General features: G+C 48.3%; 9 protein-coding genes and 1 non-coding gene across 10 annotated transcripts; 4 read left to right on the top strand and 6 right to left on the bottom strand.

The window, feature by feature from the left end:
• Positions 1-1,130: 1,130 nt before the first annotated feature.
• On the bottom strand, positions 1,131-2,474 carry BKA67DRAFT_385100 (uncharacterized protein). Its single transcript, XM_046096576.1, has 2 exons — positions 2,090-2,474; positions 1,131-2,036 (listed from the first exon to the last, which is right to left on the bottom strand). Exons 1-2 carry the CDS (start codon positions 2,307-2,309, stop codon positions 1,474-1,476), a joined length of 783 nt encoding a protein of 260 aa, XP_045953876.1. The 5' UTR covers positions 2,310-2,474; the 3' UTR covers positions 1,131-1,473.
• Positions 2,475-3,409: 935 nt separating this feature from the next.
• BKA67DRAFT_662165 (uncharacterized protein) lies at positions 3,410-4,174 on the bottom strand (the record flags this gene model as incomplete). The annotated part of the gene is made up of 1 exon (XM_046107949.1): positions 3,410-4,174. One exon carries the CDS (start codon positions 4,172-4,174, stop codon positions 3,410-3,412), a length of 765 nt encoding a protein of 254 aa, XP_045953875.1.
• A 695-nt stretch (positions 4,175-4,869) lies between these two features.
• BKA67DRAFT_662164 (glycoside hydrolase family 43 protein) lies at positions 4,870-6,067 on the bottom strand (the record flags this gene model as incomplete). The annotated part of the gene is made up of 4 exons (XM_046107948.1): positions 4,870-5,379; positions 5,435-5,466; positions 5,514-5,670; positions 5,723-6,067. 4 exons carry the CDS (start codon positions 6,065-6,067, stop codon positions 4,870-4,872), a joined length of 1,044 nt encoding a protein of 347 aa, XP_045953874.1.
• A 787-nt stretch (positions 6,068-6,854) lies between these two features.
• On the top strand, positions 6,855-7,631 carry BKA67DRAFT_662163 (uncharacterized protein; the record flags this gene model as incomplete). Its single annotated transcript, XM_046107947.1, has 5 exons — positions 6,855-6,944; positions 7,000-7,057; positions 7,116-7,294; positions 7,342-7,435; positions 7,492-7,631. 5 exons carry the CDS (start codon positions 6,855-6,857, stop codon positions 7,629-7,631), a joined length of 561 nt encoding a protein of 186 aa, XP_045953873.1.
• Positions 7,632-7,729: 98 nt separating this feature from the next.
• BKA67DRAFT_523363 (Alpha/beta hydrolase fold-1) lies at positions 7,730-8,509 on the bottom strand (the record flags this gene model as incomplete). Its single annotated transcript, XM_046098458.1, has 2 exons — positions 7,730-8,081; positions 8,142-8,509. 2 exons carry the CDS (start codon positions 8,507-8,509, stop codon positions 7,730-7,732), a joined length of 720 nt encoding a protein of 239 aa, XP_045953872.1.
• Positions 8,510-9,239: 730 nt separating this feature from the next.
• On the top strand, positions 9,240-9,319 carry BKA67DRAFT_t150. The gene has a single exon. It is a non-coding gene; the product is annotated as a tRNA-Glu (tRNA).
• Positions 9,320-10,981: 1,662 nt separating this feature from the next.
• On the top strand, positions 10,982-11,641 carry BKA67DRAFT_539235 (uncharacterized protein; the record flags this gene model as incomplete). Its single annotated transcript, XM_046100597.1, has 1 exon — positions 10,982-11,641. One exon carries the CDS (start codon positions 10,982-10,984, stop codon positions 11,639-11,641), a length of 660 nt encoding a protein of 219 aa, XP_045953871.1.
• A 34-nt stretch (positions 11,642-11,675) lies between these two features.
• BKA67DRAFT_682484 (putative cellulase) lies at positions 11,676-13,862 on the bottom strand (the record flags this gene model as incomplete). The annotated part of the gene is made up of 7 exons (XM_046108951.1): positions 11,676-11,921; positions 11,982-12,774; positions 12,826-12,847; positions 12,902-13,252; positions 13,307-13,438; positions 13,498-13,715; positions 13,801-13,862. 7 exons carry the CDS (start codon positions 13,860-13,862, stop codon positions 11,766-11,768), a joined length of 1,734 nt encoding a protein of 577 aa, XP_045953870.1. The 3' UTR covers positions 11,676-11,765.
• Positions 13,863-15,088: 1,226 nt separating this feature from the next.
• On the top strand, positions 15,089-16,628 carry BKA67DRAFT_649131 (uncharacterized protein; the record flags this gene model as incomplete). The annotated part of the gene is made up of 2 exons (XM_046106005.1): positions 15,089-16,457; positions 16,502-16,628. The coding sequence occupies exons 1-2, from the start codon at positions 15,556-15,558 to the stop codon at positions 16,626-16,628; spliced, it is 1,029 nt and encodes a 342-aa protein (XP_045953869.1). The 5' UTR covers positions 15,089-15,555.
• Positions 16,629-16,808: 180 nt separating this feature from the next.
• On the bottom strand, positions 16,809-17,720 carry BKA67DRAFT_539232 (dehydrogenase; the record flags this gene model as incomplete). Its single annotated transcript, XM_046100596.1, has 3 exons — positions 16,809-16,826; positions 16,894-17,547; positions 17,607-17,720. 3 exons carry the CDS (start codon positions 17,718-17,720, stop codon positions 16,809-16,811), a joined length of 786 nt encoding a protein of 261 aa, XP_045953868.1.
• Between the last annotated feature and the right edge of the window lie 795 nt (positions 17,721-18,515).

The raw sequence follows: 18,515 nt of genomic DNA, 5'->3' as shown, positions 1-18,515 counted from the left end.
TCCTGAACTATTGCAAGTTGCAGTTCCGGGGATATGAGTAAAAGCGCATGTGACCATAGGAGCACACGGGAAAAGGCTGCGCATTAAGATGGTGTCGTTAGCCAGCTGGGAAAATAAAAGCGCTATAAAGGAGACACCTGCCACAGCTCCAAAGGCTCAGCGTCACCAGTGCCAATTCCAAATTGCCTTCAATACCACTATCGGTCACGCCTTCGGCAATAATAACCTCAAATAAGGTCTCGCCGGCCTTAAGCTCATTTCATTCATAGCTCTTACAAAATGTAGTACGACATAGACAGGCAAAGTGCACAAGAGGGCGGTAATGCCCAGACGCTTAGTGTCATGACCAGAAAACATGATGTAGAGGACATAATGTACTATGAAACGAAGAGTTCTTCAAGAGCCCATAATGTGAATAAAATGTTGGTAGAGCCTTCTTTCAGCTTTCAGACTTAGAGGAAAATTTTACTTATTTAAACGCATCATTTCTGCAATGTAAGCAGTTCGGACTTATGATGTTCTTACCTTCAAGTCGATTGATCTCTGAACAACCACGGATACCCGGCCTATCTCAAGTAATTCATCACCAGCGTACTACGCACTATGCTAAAGGATCACTTTTTATCCACTCCAATGTCACATTCGCTATTACGATTAATATGTCTTTGCTTTACTCCCGCCGTTCTCAAGGTCTATTTCTATAGTCTTGATTTTACAACTAGTATGCCCCGCTTGTCTCCCTAACATCTTCATGTTTCCCCCGTGTACTTTCTTTTCGTACTTCCTCAAAGCCTGCAAACCTGGTGCTTTCAATTCGGTTCGGACGTGACAATTTGTTGCTTTTCTTTTAATATATCATCAGAGCCTGGTACTGTTTCCTTAAGCGAGTAATTCGCTTCTTCTAGAATTTTTAGCCCAGTCTTCGCTTCCATTGATTCTTGTATCGCGTTGAGGTTACTAGCCAGTAGTTTGTAGATCCTCTCCTTCACCTCACCATTTTCAGAGCTGAGGTCTTGAAGCTTCGTACTCAGATGGCGAATCATGGTGATCAGCTTGCCCTGAAAATCACGCGTTAGACTGTTATTTTCATCTTAGTATTCGAGACGTAGGTCTACTGATAGTCACTACGTCTTGGACACGGAGATGCGGGTAAACCATTAGATATCCCTGGGTAAGTTCTGCCTCCCCGTGATGGAAACTATTCATGGTGGTTTGGCAGTCGATATTGTAAGCAAAGTGACAACTTGTGTTGGGCCTAGCAATGAAGTGGATGTTAATTACAATCCAATTACAGTAAGCATATTAGGTTATATCATCGTGTGATCCAAGGCTTTCAGTAATCGTCCACATATTATTAACGTCATCAAATCCCAATCGTCCCAGCAATTCACCGTATCATTCGAGTCATCTTCGAGCAAGTACTCAACCATACCATGATACTGAATTTCAGGACTAAGAATATATCCACATGCTTCATGATAAACTTGCGCCATAACGATTTTCGTTCCGTATCAGAGCCCATCCACACCTCACCATCCAAAACAATGCGAATATCGGCGTCGTCAGCAGTCCAACTGCAGTCCCTAGAATTGCCTTGAACATCATTGGTTTCCAATTCTCGAGGTTGGGTTTCGGAGTGACACCTCCTGTGTACGTCCAGTCACCTCCGTTTCGGGTGCCGACCACTATCAATAACCCAATCGTGGGGCCGATGAAGATAGCAAACGTGATGACCGCAATGAGGAAAGCGCGAAGAACCTGCGAGAACAGGAATACCACCCAATGAGCTAGGAAACCACCCTCATAGTCCGGGTCGGTGCGATCCAAGAACATAAACCACCGGGCCAGTCGACTATTTGGCTCCCTAATGCTTCCAACCGATTGGATGCGGCCATGCTTGAGATCCTGGTTGACAAGTGCCAGCTCTATCAGCCACGTAATAATACACTGCAGGATGACTGTAACGGTCGCATCTCCAACAAGTGTGTTTGGAAATTGAAACAAGTTGATTGCCTGTTTAGTCGTGCCATACATCCCTGGATGTTGGGTCAGCTGATCAGTCACTGCGAGTTCATACTAGATTACTCACCAACAGCAATGGCCAGGTTGATCACCCCCGAAATGATGCCTGCAATAATACCGTGAGGGACCAGCAGATAAAAAAGTTGCTGTCCGGTAAATCTGTCACTTGGCTCCAGAAAGCCCTCTCGGAGCCCCCTAAGGATCGTCTGTCGTGGAGAAGACTCGATATCTCCACTAACCGTAGTCGACCCCTGAGTAGGAGATACGGGATTTGCCGTCGAACTCATGGTCTTCGCCTGGTCGAGAAAATTCTCGAGAGCAAAACAATGAAGCCAGGTTAGGGTTCCAGAGTGATGCAACACTCTCAGTAAAGGGCCAACAATGGTTTCTGTTGTTGGTTAAAAGGACCATGAGCGACAAAGAGATGGGGGTAGGATCGCCTATCAGGGCTAATTTAGTTCCCGGATTGGCGCGATTGATTAATTGGAATGGAAAGCCCCATGTTCCTGTCACCGCTGCCAAATGGTTCTACTATGTAGGGACCATGCTGACCCGGTCAATCCGTTTGGCCAAGTCATGCTTACTCTGCTTTGCCGCAGACACATGATCGATGACTGATGACCTTCATCACCTCGAAAGCGCTGTAAATATAAGCACTCACGTGTGAAGAGCCTTTATTTACGGCGAAAGAGGGACTCGCTGCCGCTGAACGATAACATTCAATGCTTACCTGAAATTTTCTAACCTTGGCACAACTGCGAAATGCCGGTTGTGGATCGCCAGGTTCAATATGCAGGGACCTGTCAAGTTCGTGTGGGGGCTGCACTTAAGTGGTGGGGCTGGCAGGGACCTGAACCTGAAGTTTTCGTCATCTGCCCTCCTTCCTACAGTAACTACACCTCGTCTCTCACCGCTCACCTTTCCATCGTTGCAGAGTCTTATGATAACATGGGGAGATATAGTTTCGACATGTGCCCTCATGGCCTTTCCTCATTTCAGGGACGGCACTTAGCTTATATAGATGAGATGGCGTGAGAAAGTCGACACAGAACCCACACGCAGCATCAACTTGCTGGTCCATCCTCGGCGCTATGTAGTGCAGTGCATGCTAGCAAACCCCCTCGCGTAAATTAAAGCAAAGATAGGCTACCTTACCTCCAGTGATAGTCGGAAGTTTTGGTGTTTCCACTAGTCTAGACTAGACCAAGAACTTTTCGAGTTGTTGATGATTGACATAAGGTACCCAGTAGCCCATGAGAAGTACACGTCTTCAGTTGTTGAGACTTCTTCACCTTGCGCAATGCCAATTTCGGCTCCACCTTCAATACTGCTTACCATGTTCAAGAACTTGGGTAGATTTTGGTTCCTGCACCATTGAACCGAACTCCTATACTGATGTCGCAACACGTCGTTCGCGCAAATCTGACCGACCGACCGTAGTATACCAAGAATATCCTATGGGAAGTACAAGGAGTGGCCCACCGTGAATACTGCTGCATGACAGCCCAACGTCTAGAGTGTCGGAAATCGACGCTCGTGGCGGAACTGCTGACCACTGGCTTTCATCGTATCCCAGCACGCTTCCAGGCAATACCCATCGGTTGTCCTCATCATCTACCACATGGCCGTGGTGTCCTGTGTCGACACCAAAAACGTCCTCGTGTGCCAATATGAAGATGGCCTTGAGAGAAGTCCAATAATCAGCGAGGCAGGCACAGATTGGCCCGAAAGGTGGCCAGCCAACGTATTCAAAACTCATGTATTGCAATTTGGAAGCATATGTCTGGTGCAGATTTAGGAAGTCATTGATCGCGTAGTAGTAATCGCGATTCGGTACAGGCTCAAGGTGGAAAGTCGTGCGAGAAAAGTCGACCCAATGCACAGGCCGTTCGGCGGAGATGTAATGCAGGAATCGAGGAAGTTTGATCTTCTCGCAGCGCTGTATCACCACAAGACGTGATTCCCGACAGACTTGGCTCATGTCCGATGCATCCCACCCGATAAAGGGATTCAGCAGCAGATATTCTTTGCCTGCGCGCCTGTTGACTTCTTCAATCCCTAAAACTGAACCTGCAGATAGGGCGGCATCCCAAACGGCCAGACGCAGTTCAACCGGCAGATGCGAAAAATAATAGAAAACGCCATTGTCCATCACTGAAGGGGACTTCGTGGGAACAATATCTAGGCTCAGGGTACTGCTGAAAGCATTCAAGTGATGAAAGGTGTTTGGAGTGATTATAAGCAAGTGTGAGCTGACCTACTGTACTGAGGTTAGAAATAGTGCGGGGTCACTACGCACTTGAAAGTCGCGCCAGTCTAGAGATGAAAGCAATTGGGAAATATTTCTTAGACGAAGAATGCTTTGAAATATAATTCTATTCTCGGTCTAGATTTACGATGCCTGGTCCCAGATCCATTGTTTGTACGCTCTGCTCGACGCTTCTGCTGTAGGTCGTCATTATGAGGTCGGCAAGACACGAATGCAAATCTCATGAAAGTCACAAATTTGGGCATCAATTGGTCCGACTATGTTACTCTACTTTGTCCCACCTTTTGCTGTCGGTCTTTCCTTTCTTTCTTTCTTTCTTTCTTTCTTTTTCTTCTTAAACTACCTACATGGGAGGTTTCAGAGGCTATCTCTTGTAATTGTTGGAAGTTTACTTAAATTGCTTGTAGTATTCGTGAATTTTTGCATTTGCCACTTAGTCGACCATGCTGTCCATGTTTTATGGACCTTGTACCCCAAATGTGGCTGCTTCAACCGAAAACCACAAAAGCTGATCGTCAACTCATCCGTTACATGGCAACATTGCCTCATTACATTACGTGACTTTATGCACGACCTCCTCAACCCCACTTGTTGTTGATGGCAGTGTAGAGACTTTGGTTTACAGGCAAAACGCTCCCATGTCTCAGGTTACTTGGGAAACCCGAGCGGTCGCTAGCCGTCCAAACATTGCCATTAGGATTTGTACTCTCATATGGTCGGTAGCCGTCACTGCCGTAGAAGTCCAGAAGCACATGGACTTTGGCATCTGCAAGGTTGTCCCTGTATGCAGCTGGTCCTTCCACCCCAGACATGATGACGCCAGAGCTACCTCCAGCGCGAGTCCAGGAACCGAAGAGACCAGAAGTTGAATATTCCACAAAGACTTTTTTGGCGGTCTCGTCCTTCAAGAAACGGAGGTAGTTCTTGCCCGTATTGTCTAGTGGCAAGATGTCGAGATCGATCACATCGTATGTGGACTTATCGATATACGTCTGCGGAGCAGTAAACGTCTTGAAGTCGCTGGTATATGCGTAACGAATGCGGATGTTTGACGGTGTTCCAGTGTGTTTGGTGTCGGAAGAAGAGTACTGCGGATAGTTTGGGTCAGCTATATCCATTGCCAACCTGACTTCAGTCACCCACAAACTTAGACGCCCAATGTACAAGATATTGTCCTATTCCGGTCAGCACATGATATGATTAGGATACGACGCACGAATACCTTTGGATGCATCCCAGATTGCTTCAGGCGCCCAGACCATCCCTGCTGTAGTATCCTCGACCACGACAAGCCTCTCGTTCTTCCAGTTCACTAGGTCCGTGGTGTCCCAGACGAAAATTCCACGTGAGCCGGTACGCTGCGCAGCATCCCATGTAGTCTTCGTATTTTATTTAGACCTGGTTTGCGTTTCTTTACCACTGGGCACTCACCTTGGCAATATTCAAGTCTGTACCGACAATATACCATTTCTTTCCAGCCTCGGCGCCGCCACCCTGAACAATGGCCGGGTCTCTGATGCCACCCGTGCCTTTTGTCGGCTTGATGACCGGCTGGCCGCCGTTCAATGATTTGAAAGAGATAGCATTGTTACCATTGCTGAGATAGAAATAGACATAGGGATCGGCTCCAAGAAAGAAGGCTCCAAGGTAGCCCACGAGACCAGAATCCACTCTCGTTTCTGCAACAATACCAAACTCGTTTAAATGTATGGGACTAGAGACGATAATGTGTGCCCATAGGGCTAGGACCAGAAACAGATTGAAGCCTCGACGCATGGTTATCATAAGCGATGACAGGGAAGTGAGGATCTGCAAGCCACTAAAAATTGAGCAACGGAATTTTATTTTGGGGACATCCTTGGTTTTACACCATTTCGAAACGCCAAGAGCGGTTCCCAACTTGGGTGGTTCGGAGCCTTCAATTCCACCAGGTGGTATCCCGGTAGTTGTGTTTAAGTCATCGAGATGATCGTCGTGGGGTAGCTCAGTTTGCTATTAGTGGTGGAACATCTGGGTGCAGGTCGCATTCGGGATCAATAATTGTCTTTTAGGTGACACTTGCTATCGGAACACTACAAGAATCAAGTGATTTGAGAGCGTCACGGTGTATGCGATCGATGTGCAGGACTGCCGCACTCGAATGCCCACGTTGTACCGAATCCCTCAAGTTGCAGGTCAAGCGCATGGGGTAGCGCAACTGGGCCCAGCAACGTCAATTTCCACACAGCCTATGCCGCCAAGAAAGTCGCAAAGAGGATGTGTGACTTGGAAGCACAAAAGCTCATGGGAACGGTATAGTGGTCTTGTTTGCTAGAATATTATATTGCCTTGGCACTATCAGTGATGCTGCTTGGTGGAGAAACAGTGGGCCGTCGTACCTGCTCAAGCCCCTGGCAATTCCATTGAAAATACAGCATTGGATATTGTATAAGACCTGGTATAGAAGGGATCTTGGGCATGGGTGATGCCAGAATCTTCAGTGTCGCTCCATGGTGCTATCGTTGTTGCGAGCCAGTATTCACAAGACTTTGGAGACACGAAAACCCCACGAACTTTAATAATGATGAACACACTCACGAAAGTGGCCGCGATTGCTGGTCTGGTGACGGGAGTTCTGGGTCACGCCGTGATGCAGACCCCCAAGCCCCGTGTTGTTAGATTGGCTCGTCTCCTTGATCGTAAAGGGATTGTACTGATCAACTTGATAGGGTGGTGCAGCACAACTTGAGCTTTGCGGTGCTGCAGTCACTACTGCCCTGCAGAAAGGTATGCTCCGAATCATGTCTGGCGCATCAGCGGGCCCTTTTCTGATATTCCTTTGCAGACATCACCGGCCCCATTGAAGACGCAGTCGCAAAGGACAACGGAACATACAACTGCAACGCGTATCTCTGCCGTGGGTACCAATACGAGGACAACACCGACAATGTTTACGCATACACTGTAGACGAGTTCTTGTCCTTTCATATCCAATTAGTCGCTGGACATCATCCAGGTTGGGCTGTAAGTGTTTCCTTGATCCAAAAAATTCGAATACTCATGCTCTGTAGAACTTATCCGCGGTCGACTTGGCCACAAACACTGTCATCGGAGATCCTCTCAAGGCATTTGACGAATGGCCTATTTCCGGTTCAAATGACGACAGTATGTGTCCATACCGATGTTTATTGAACCAACACCACTTACTGACCGTTGGGTAGTTAACTTTAACGCCACTATACCTGCCTCTCTAAGCGAGCCTTGCAGTGAGGCAGGCAAATGCGTGCTGCAATGGTACTGGTGGTCCGACAGCAACAGCCAGACCTACGAGAGTTGCCTGGACTTCTATATCACAGCATAATTTCTGAGGAAGTGTGATTTATCAGGATAAAGTAGCTAGTCAGAATAGGAACACCAAAGACATCGTACGTATAGTGTTGCTTAGCGCTAGTATTGTGCTTATGCCCCCGCCGCTTCAAGTATAACATTCGCAACTGCGTCAGGCATACTTAATTGGGCCATGTGTCCGGCTTGAAGGCGCACTAGCTTGCTTCCTGCGAGACCTGCCATCATCTCCTGCACTGAGACTGGCAATAGTCTGTCCAGCTCGCAAAGCACATAGATGCTCGGCACATCTCTCCATCCACAGTAAGACACCGGTATTTTCCATTGCTCCAGGGAGGGTTGCACCTGGATTATGTTCTGCCACTCTTCTGCATCTTTGGCAGGTAAATCGTGGAAGAGGTTGTTCTTGGAGTCTTTACAGACGGCAGAGCCATCGTCCTTCACGATTGTTAGCCATGATGCACCGCTATACATCTGTCTTCACCACTATTTATTCACCCGTTCCACGATGAAAGACCCACCAAACTTATCACTCCCTTCAGGTGCAATATCGGCGGCTATAAACACAATCTTGAGTACGCCGCCTACTTTCTTGGCGTCCTTTCTTGCAGGCAACGTCAACCCCTGTAACGCGCTGCTACCGATGAATCCTCCGGCCGAATGCATGACCGCAATTACGCCGTCTGCGCCGGCTTCCTCAACAACATTCTTTAGTGCGGCCCGGATGTTGTCAATATCATCACGCATAGAAGGGTTATGCGGTGCTTTGGTGCCAGTAGATTTCAGAGAAGTTGCATGTGTTTTCAATCCTTGAGCATGCAACACTTTCCGGAGAGGGCCGTAAGTAGCCGGACCTTCCCAGAGACCCGGGACAATGAATATTGTCGGGCCCATGAATGCAGAGCTAGAAATGCGACATTGTTTCTTTTGTTCAAAATGTGAACTGAAAATGTGTACGTGTTCATCAATTGGAAGCCATGACTGACGGAGAACTATATGTATGGCTCTTTCAAGCTCTGCGCAGGAGAACAGTGCATTTATATTCAGGCCATGTCGTGTTAGTGCTAACTTCTTAGGCAAACGCCTGGCCGTAGGTCAGCTAGTCTAGGTTAGTAGGTTAGACATATGTATAAAGTGTGCGGCCGGCAAAGCCACATGGGAATAGAGTTGTAGGGCACATCAATTGCCTTGAAGCACAAGTTGTCTACGGTTAGCCAAACACGCTTAAGTTGACTTGACATCGAAAGAAAGAAGGAATGAACCACAATGTTTGGCCAAGTTGTGGCTGGTTCTTTTGTGAGTCTCTGTCCCTTTCATGGACTGAGGGGTCAAATGCAACGACCAACACTTGATAACCCGCTCGCATTGCCGAATCTGGTCATGAAAGTTTCACTATAAAGCCCAAGTGTTTGCAGCAATGGATTCTGCAAGGTCATCAAGCATCATTCGTCGTCGAAGAAACTGTTATATTCCAAATTCGAAGTGTGTTGAATAATTTCGGTTGTCACCGAAATTACCCCTTGTGACCCCGCTACTTCTGGAAGTTAGTGTAGAGAGAGTCGGCCACTTAGGACCACAACATCCTTAGTTAAAAATACGTGGACTATGTTACATAATCGTATGATCCGATATGGTGTAGTGGCTAACATATGACGCTCTCAATCTTGAACCGTCATGCCCGGGGTTCGATTCCCCGTGTCGGAGATAATATAGAATTTCTTTTTTGCGGTCCCCACTTTCAAAGTGGCGAGATGAAGCCCTTTTCTTTCTTCTTTTTCTTTTTTTGTGATGTATGGTATGATAAGAAATGATACTTTGTAGAGCGTGAGGATGGCGAAGAGAACGTTATGGCTGTTAGACACTTCCACACATTTTGAACACTAACCAAAGGGTACGCAGGCTTGAAACGAAGTGCTCATGCTGACAGCTGGAAGTGCCAGTGCTTTCCCGGCGATTTTGTAAACAAAGCAACGAGTTTTTAGTTCAACCTCTTGATTGTTACGCAATAGAAATGCCAATAATCCAGTATGCAGCTAGATGCGCAACGACTTTTCCGTTGTAGTATGGGTTATGATCCAGTAACACGCCTATACACTTGCACATGTGCCAAATGCACCTGGCTGTCGATGTAATTATACCTACACATATATACCGTCTTCCAGAAGCAGCACTCAAGGCACTGTCGCTGGCGATGGCAATGGTCCATACCTCAATGGTAAGCAAGATGTACATGAGCAGAGGACGTCGGGCTTCTTAAGTTGCATAGAACGACAGTACAATGAGTTAGTCTAGAGACAGCTGTCACTGTTGGAATCAGCCAATAATGGGTGACGTTCGCAACCCGCTTCAATTTCAATCTCAATCTCAACCTAGCCACAAACTGCTGCAATCCGTCTTGTGGCTTGTCATTTACAACCATAGTCTTGGCAGTGACCGACAAAGACTGTTCAAAATTGTAAGTGGTCATGTCAAACTTAGCATTTTCCTGTATATCATAACCGCATTATGGCATATGGGGCTACCAACCAACCAGGAACTTTCGGCCGCCCTTAAAAGGGATTCTGAGATTTTCAACAATGTAAAGTTCTCAACCTTCGATTAAACTAACCTAGTGAGATCCCTGAGTTGTACTTCTTCCACTTGACTCGTCACGAAACAAAATCGAACAGCACAAGACTTTATGTAACGTATAGTCCGTCAATTTAATACTAGTCTAGGGTCCAGTTGCGATACTTTTCAGTTGAAATACTAAGTACCAATCATAGAATAGTTATAATACGCGCTGTACCACAAGGCTGTTGCGAGCCCATTCGATACACATGTTGTGAGCAAACAAGTTCGTTACAAAGACAGATTCGGATTTGTCTTGTTGAATTAGATTTTCTGCTTATTCACATATAAATCGAGCATAGGACTTGCCGTATCCGCATAGAGGCAATCCCGTTGTCTGACCGGAGCATTTGTGGGGCGTTTCGGACTTCTCGCACAACATATGGTACCGCCGTGGTGCCGTCAGCCTACGTCACGACATGGAGATAAACTTCTCAACCCCCGACATCGTTCATTTTATAGGTCATGGTAATTACTAGAATCACGCTTTCTGTTGTTCGTTGTACGGATAGTCTGGGTCGATGCAGCTGTTGGTTGCGAAAGGGCTAAGGTCATGACTTCATAGACTAGTTGTATATTGGCAGCTACTGGTTCAAAATTGGTTACTAACAGACAATCTCTTATCATATTGTGTTATATATATTTTACGAACATAATTTAAAATATCATACCATAAATTCCGCAATAACGGTACAAAAAAAAAGAGTTCCTGTAATACTCATAGTTGCAAGCACGGTATTACCTCACGCAATCACAATGTTATCATCATCTACATCACAGTTGCAGGCGTTTTCCATAACAACCTCGCTTGTAGCTTCTGGAGGCATTGCCGCCCTATCGCTCTTCGACGTGCCAATCCTCTCGGCACAACCCGCTTCACGCTCACTGCCCAGCATTCGGTGGCTTTTCAGCCGCGGCTCGCACATCTTTCCCACGGCAGCCTTTGCCTCCGCCGCCGGGTTCACAGCCCTGGCCTACAGCTCGATCCCCGTGGCATCCAGGACCTTCCTTCAGCTGCTGAAACTCGGATCCAACGGACCCACAGTGGGCGGCTACACCCTGGCAGCGGCCCTGTGCGTCAGCATCGGGCCCATCACCCAGACCATGATCCCCACCAACTTCAAGCTGATCAAGCTGAACGAGGCCAAGGGCGGCTCGCGGAGTGCCGAGGGCCACGAGGCAAGCAAGAGGTACCCGTCGGGACGCAGGAGTGCCGCGGACTCGGTGGCGGGCAGGGGCGAGGGTGCCGAGTTTACTGACCTGAGTGGACCTCTGACCAAGACGCCGTCAGACACCAGTGATGCAGAAGACGCGGAAGTCAGGAGGCTGTTGTCGAAGTTTGAGAAGCTCAACTTGGTCAGAGCCTTTGTCATTGGCCTCGGTGGTGTTGTAGGACTAGTCACGGCGCTGGCATAACAGGATCACGGTAGCATTGGGCGTTCAGTTTGGTATTATGGGTGTCTTTTGATTGAATTTATATACAATAAGAAAAGGAATGTCTTATTCCCAGATGAAAGGGGATAAAATTTCTTGTGTCCATTTACACAGTCAAAGTGTAGTTGACAGAATTTCCGGGAACTCTAGGATAGAACTCAAACATGAAAACCGTATCTACACCAGCCGCAACAACTGCCGCAACAGTGGTAGCAGTGAGTTTCACGCTTGCGCCATCTCGATCCCATTGTCCGCTGTATGTCTGAGGGGGAAAAAAGTTAGCATTTCCGAAGAGCTGCTCCATATTTTGTTGGTAACTTACTCCACGAGCTTGCTGCAGTGGCCCAAGGTACTGTGTCCAGTCATCGAATAAGTACACACCGTCGGCTCGGAGCATCTTTACAGCAGCTATGTTGTAGATGCCTTTCCAAGTAACAGGAATCACAAGATCGGATCCAGACACAGCTTTCGAAGTGGTCGATGAGAACGCAGGAACGTCCCACTGCACGACATCAACATTCGCAGTAGCACCGGCCGAAAAGGAGACCGTGAGGTTTGTCTTGCTCCCTGGTGCTGCATCGGCAGATAAGTACTGGGCCAGGAAAGACGACTTCAAAGTGACATCGCCGCCGGACACAGTGTAGTCTGAAGATGGCTCCAGTGTGGTTCCATCAGCCGCAGCAATGGACTTGATTGTGTTTCCATTCAAGATGAAATTGACCGTCTGGTCAGCGACTTCGTCTCCGACCTTGTGGAAGAGAAAAGCAGAGCTGCTCTGCGAGGTGGCTGAAGCGTCGGTTGTCGAGTCTGAGAGACTGTTCGCGACACCCTTCACGCCGTTGAGAATGATCTCGAGCGCCTGAGGGTCACGCGCAGTGTTTGTGTTGCGGTCAAGCAAACCCTCGCCGTTGTCCCAGACGATCAGAGATGTGTCGTACTTGGTCGCGGTGCTTGTCAGGAAATCATAGTACTTGCGTCTTGCACCCGGCTCCACTTGCATGTTGGCCTCGGTTTCGCCGATCAACAGAGGGATGCCTGTGAAGTTTCCACGAATGTTTGCAATGTCGGCTTCTATTGCTGCTTTGTCTGCATCAGACCCCCAGACCGTCTTACCCCTGCACGTCTGGATCAGTACGATACATGAGCAATATCACCTGCGAACTTACCAAGCCTGGAAGATCAAGTCGTCTGAAAGTTGGTTAGACACAAATGTACTGATGAACTGGTTTAGGCTAAGCTTACAAGGACTGTAGTAGTGGTACTGGATGGCGCATTGATCGGTGCATGCAGCCGGGATTTCTAACCATTCTGAAGTCTTCACGCTGTCCATACCACCACCAGCAAGGTTGATTACACGCTGCGCATTGTAACCGCCGGACTCCTGTAGGGCCTGGATGAATAATTCATTAAGTTTGTTCAGTTCTGCACCGTCGGCAGCAGTGTTAGCAGGAGGCTCGTTGATCGACTCAAAGGCGACTCTCGACGATTTGCATGCAAGCTTCTCGCCAATCTGTAGCCAAGTGCGGTAGAACTTTTCCTCAATCATTGTAAGATTTGCGCCGGAAGCTGTGACGTCGGCCCACACCCAGGAATCTAGGTCAGCTCGTCAGCGGTTAGATATCCCAGATGTTAAAGTATAGTTCTTACCGTGGTGGACATTGGTGACTACATATAAACCACTCGCCAATGCCATATCGACCACGTCCGAAACTCTTTGCAACCATGTTGAGTCGATGGTCCAGTCAGGTGAACTTCCCGTAAAATGATAGGCGTACGTCACTTGCTTGATGTTAATAAGAGAGCAACGTGATAAATGGTCATATCCTGTTCGGCCTTACCAGGAATTCTCACACTCTTGAATCCGGCTGCTGCGACATCGTCGAACACCTCCTGAGTGACCGCAGGGTTGTTCCATGAGCCCTCATCAGGAGTAGCATCAAGTGTATTGCCCACATTCCAACCAGGATTTATAGCGGCTACCCAATCAGCTGCCGTGGTAGGTGTCCAAACATCAGCACAAGTTGCATTTCTCGTGAGCACTCGAGCAGATACAGTTCTGTGCAACGTCCGGCATCAGTTTCTTTGAAATCAAAAGCTGACCGAATAAACCATGAGAGGAACAAACCAAGGTATGGACTCACAAGACGTTTAGTGCGAGCGCGGCAATGGCGCCGGAACGCACTGGAGATCGTGAGCTTAGCATGGTTCTACTTGTTGGCGACCGTTGAACGCTAGTAGCAGAAGCAGCGGCAGACCACATATGTTCAGAGCACTTACAAACTTTTTTATAAAACAACGAGCTTGCGAGGAGTCTAAAATATGCTTATTGAAGCCTCGAATTTTGCATTGCATCATCGAGCAGTGTACGGATCCGTATATCTATTCGTGTCACAAATATAATCCCACTGAGTATATCCGAAGCACGCTTGTCAGAACTGACCCATAGCCAAGAAGAAGAAGCCTCCCTCCGTATTTCCTTATTGGGAAAGGAGTGATAGAAGCCGATGGACCCCCAGCTGATGATCAGCTCATAGAACAGAGAGGCAAATTCTAAAAAATTGGAGAAACGATAACTTCGGAGATTAGGGGGACGACTCCGTTGCCTTGTTGTGACATGTTTTTGACGGAGTTTGATTTCTGGTCGACTAAAATAGTGACCTGGCGGAGCGCATAGTCGCATCGTGCGAGAATGACAGCATAGTTTAGTCTTGCTCATTAGTGGAACATTAGCGTACCGAGCTGCCGAGATCAGGGACAGAATGGGGGAGAACTTCAGCCTCAATTGAAGTGACCGGGAATACAATGAACCGATTTCGACGATTCCATCTATTTGTAGAGCTTGAGGGTACTCATACCCAGGGAATTTTTTTTGTGTGGTTTTTTTCCTTTGTTTGTTCTCTCTTCCTTGGAATGACTATCCTGGTGGATGGTCGAGCTGCACACATCGCCATGAGGTAGACTAGAACTGGCACTCCGACCAACTTAAACACTCAAAATGCGGGTTGTTGGCTAACCTCGCTACAAATCTTGCACGGTGACTCATGTATTGAAAAATAACTGCTTTTAATGTCTTCATAACCGAAATACTTGAATGAAGATTCGCTTGAGGTCGATTCTGCTGCGGACGGACGTGAGCAAAGACGTAAAACTACTTTTGCGTCTTTGATAAGCCGTTCTATCATAAGTCGAATCGAAGGCCACTGTTCCTTTCAGAAGAAACGAACCATACCACGAAAGAACACATTTGGGCCGTATCATTCTGATAGTGGCTTGAGGCTTACCAACGCTGTAACAGCCTCTAAGGATGAGACGGTTGGTTGTGCTTAGCTTTAACTTTTAAGCATTATTGACTCCGCAGCTGCAGCCGCACTAACGAGCTACAAATTGAAGCACGCGGGTACTCACGACTACGGTTTCTTCACAATCGACAATTAAACTTGTTAGGGGGATTGCAGTGTACAGACGTGCCTCAAAAGGCCATTAAGCCCCTTGTTCGAGAAGAAGAATGACACCCTGCCCTTCGCGATTAAAATTAATCAGCCAGACCACTGCTCGGGACCGACGACCAAATAGCTACATCTAATCAGCCAATAAGAGGCCGGGAGCACTTTGTCGTCAGTGACAAAGCGTCCTCATTCTAGCGTAAACTGAATAATCTGATCAACGCCAGGGTTCTTGTCGCGACGCGAGTTTTTGATGCGTCATGACAAGGCTTTGTTGGGCTAGCATAATATCATTTGGTATGGTATTCTTGTCAAAGGGACACAATTCTGAAAATGCAGATAAAGCAAATCTTCGCCAAAGCGTTTTTCGCCATAAAAAGAAAAAAAAACCCACAAAAGATTCAGCATTGAACGTTGTCCACGAGGTTTGATGTGAATATACTTTGAGTCGCCATGTCCGCCCAGCTACAAAGTGAGGCCGCCTTCGAAAGTGGCCTCCTCGGATTCATCAACCGACAATGGTTCAAATACAGACGACCACTCCCGGCCGGCACGAGCCTGGAGGGCCAGACGGCCATTGTCACGGGGGCCAACAGCGGTCTTGGGCTCGAAGCTTCCCGACAGTTCCTACAGTTAGGCCTCTCGACACTCATCATAGCTGTGCGATCAGTAGGTAAGGGAGACGCAGCGGCGAAACCTTTGCGAGAGGCGTTTCCAAATGCGAATATCGAGGTGTGGACATTGGATATGGTGAGCTACGACTCAATCCAGGGTTTCGCAGCAAGATGCCACGAACTTGAGCGCATCGACATCGTGATACTCAATGCCGGCATACAAACCTCCCAGTACACAATCGTGGAGGCGACTGGCCACGAGCAAGTTCTTCAAGTCAACTACCTCTCGACAGCCTTGTTGTCACTCCTCCTGCTTCCAATTTTGAGGTCAAAGCGACAAAATCCCTCGCACCCTCCTGTACTCTGCACCGTTACATCCGATATGGCTTATTGGTCAAGTTTGCAAACGAAAGGGCCGGTGCTCGCACAGCTCGATCGGAAGGAGGGCTACTCGACCGTCCGTCAATACATGGGCACCAAACTACTGGAGATGATGTTCGTTACTAAGCTTGCCGAGCAGGTCAATGCCGACGAGGTCATCGTCAACATGGTTAGCCCAGGTTGGTGTTCAGGTACAGCCATCGGAGGTGAGAGCCCTGGTGGCGAGAGCCTGTTGTTCAGAGGCCTCAAGGCATTGGCGACCAGGAGTGTCGAAGTTGGCGGTTCAACCTACATCGATGCCACCGTGGTTCAAGGGAAAACAAGCCACGGCAGTTTCTGTAGTGACTGGACATTGCGGCCGTAAGTACTAGAAATGAGTTTCAAATTGAATTGTTCCTAACCAGCTTCAGTTATCCGCCACTGCTCTATACCGACGACGGGCTCCAGGTTCGGGAGCGGTTGTGGGAAGAGACAATGGAAGAACTCAATTTCGCGGGTGCATCGAAGATCGTGCAGGATCTGGTGAACTGAGCATCGGGGTTGGAGACAAGGACATAAACACCCGCATGCATAAGTAAGAATTCCTCGGTGCTGGTTGCTAAGTAACACTTGGATCTCACGCACATAGACTGTAATTACAGATGATGTCTTGTTGGCACAATCAAAAATCGAAGTGTACCGGATGCATGCTGGCAGTATTGAGGTTTATATTTAATACATAGCCGAGCCCTGACGTGGCCGTGTCGGTTAGCATTGCGAAGCGAGGGCGCAGCAAGAAACCGAGGCGAATACTTACACCACTAGCACTTATGGCTTGTCCTGTGATCCATGCTCCATCTTTACCAGCAAGTCCCGCCACTATATCTGCGATCTCCTCGACGGTGCCTAGACGATTCTGGATTGGTGTCTGTGCTTTCTGCATCTCGACTATTTCTTTGGGAATGTTATCCAGCATTTCGCTCTGAACAGGACCAGGGTTGACACAATTAACTGTCGTGCCGTTGCCTCCAAGCTCCGCCGCCCAGCACCGCGTGAGACCTTCGAGGGCGGCCTTGGAAGAGCTATAAAGGCTCAGATTTTTGAAACCCGCGCGCGAACCGACAGAGCTGAGATTGATGATGCGAGCTTTTGGGTTTAGATACGGCAGGACTGCTTGAGTAAGCAGAATGATACCCCGCACATTGAGGTCGTAGACGGCGTTATAGTCCTCAACCTGTATTTCGGATAGGGACTTTACGCGCTCTACGCCTGCATTGTTAACCAGGATATCAAGGTGCAGTTTGTTGTCCGTCCATTGCAAGAGGTTGGCAATGATATCTCCTGGGCCCTCGACGCTGCCCAGATCTGCTCGCACCGCGTGCACAGCGGGCTTGTGTGACAATGCCCCGATCTTTGCCGTGAGGTTGCTGATTTTCTCCTCGCTTCTTGGCGATGCATAGGCTAGTACCACCTGCCTCCTGCGTCAGCTGATAGTACACACATGGGAAATTAAACGTAGCTGCATCGTACTGAAGCGCCTCGGTTTGCAAGTTCCAGTGCAATGCCTTCGCCAATACCTCTAGACGCGCCTGTCACGAGAGCAATTTTTCCCTGTAGAGGAAGGTTGTAGACGGTTGTCGCCATGGTTAGACAATCAGTGCTTGTTGTTGTTGCTGTTACTCTCTTGTTTGATAGAGACGCAGATATGGCTAGGGTAATGTAACTGCCCCCCAACGACGTTCTGGTGTTCCGGTTTTATATGCGCAGACGGCACGAGCACAGTATCGGGCTCAAGACTTCCTGCGTCTATCGCCGTTGCACTCGGCTCATCATATCGGCGTTGTGTTGCAAAACGCCGACGTGTCAGCCGATTCTGTATAAGGCGGCAGAAATAACGGGCAGACGAGTGGATAGCCTGGCCATCACTATTGTGGGCTACTTACTGTGCAGTAGTATTGGTATGTGATAGGTATTCGGAGATGACTAACCCAGCGACCGTATATCGTGGAGGACATGAAGGCCGCACGAAGCTTGTCATATCGCATGCCATATCGCATGTCATACAAGACCTTGGCGGAGAGAATTGTATATATGTAACCTAGTCTAGTCCGGAAGCACATGTGAAATAACCTTACTTACCAACCTAAGGTTAGCTATTCACGAGACAGCCGTCCTAATTCCAGGGGGGGTCAGGGGGGGGTCACCACCGTGGGAAATAGACGTTTGTTGATTGGGCCAGATCGCTATGCGGCCTTATTCCCCGCTCGAGTTCTACCGCGTTCCAGCGCCACCCTCCCCAGCTGTGCCAGCTTAGCGGCCCGCAGTTACTGGCGAGTGCGACGCTGAACGGCTTTCCACTGCCCCAATCAGCACCGAGCACAGCACCTGCAAAGCATAAACACAATAACGTTAGCGGCCGGGGCCCAGAGTCGCCATCTT

The sequence above is a fragment of the Truncatella angustata genome (genome assembly GCF_020726525.1).
Source record: "Truncatella angustata strain MPI-SDFR-AT-0073 chromosome Unknown BKA67scaffold_8, whole genome shotgun sequence".
Lineage (NCBI taxonomy): Eukaryota > Fungi > Ascomycota > Sordariomycetes > Amphisphaeriales > Sporocadaceae > Truncatella > Truncatella angustata.
The sequence above is the reverse complement of the archived record's forward strand: the minus strand, read 5'-3'. Positions and strand labels throughout refer to the sequence as shown.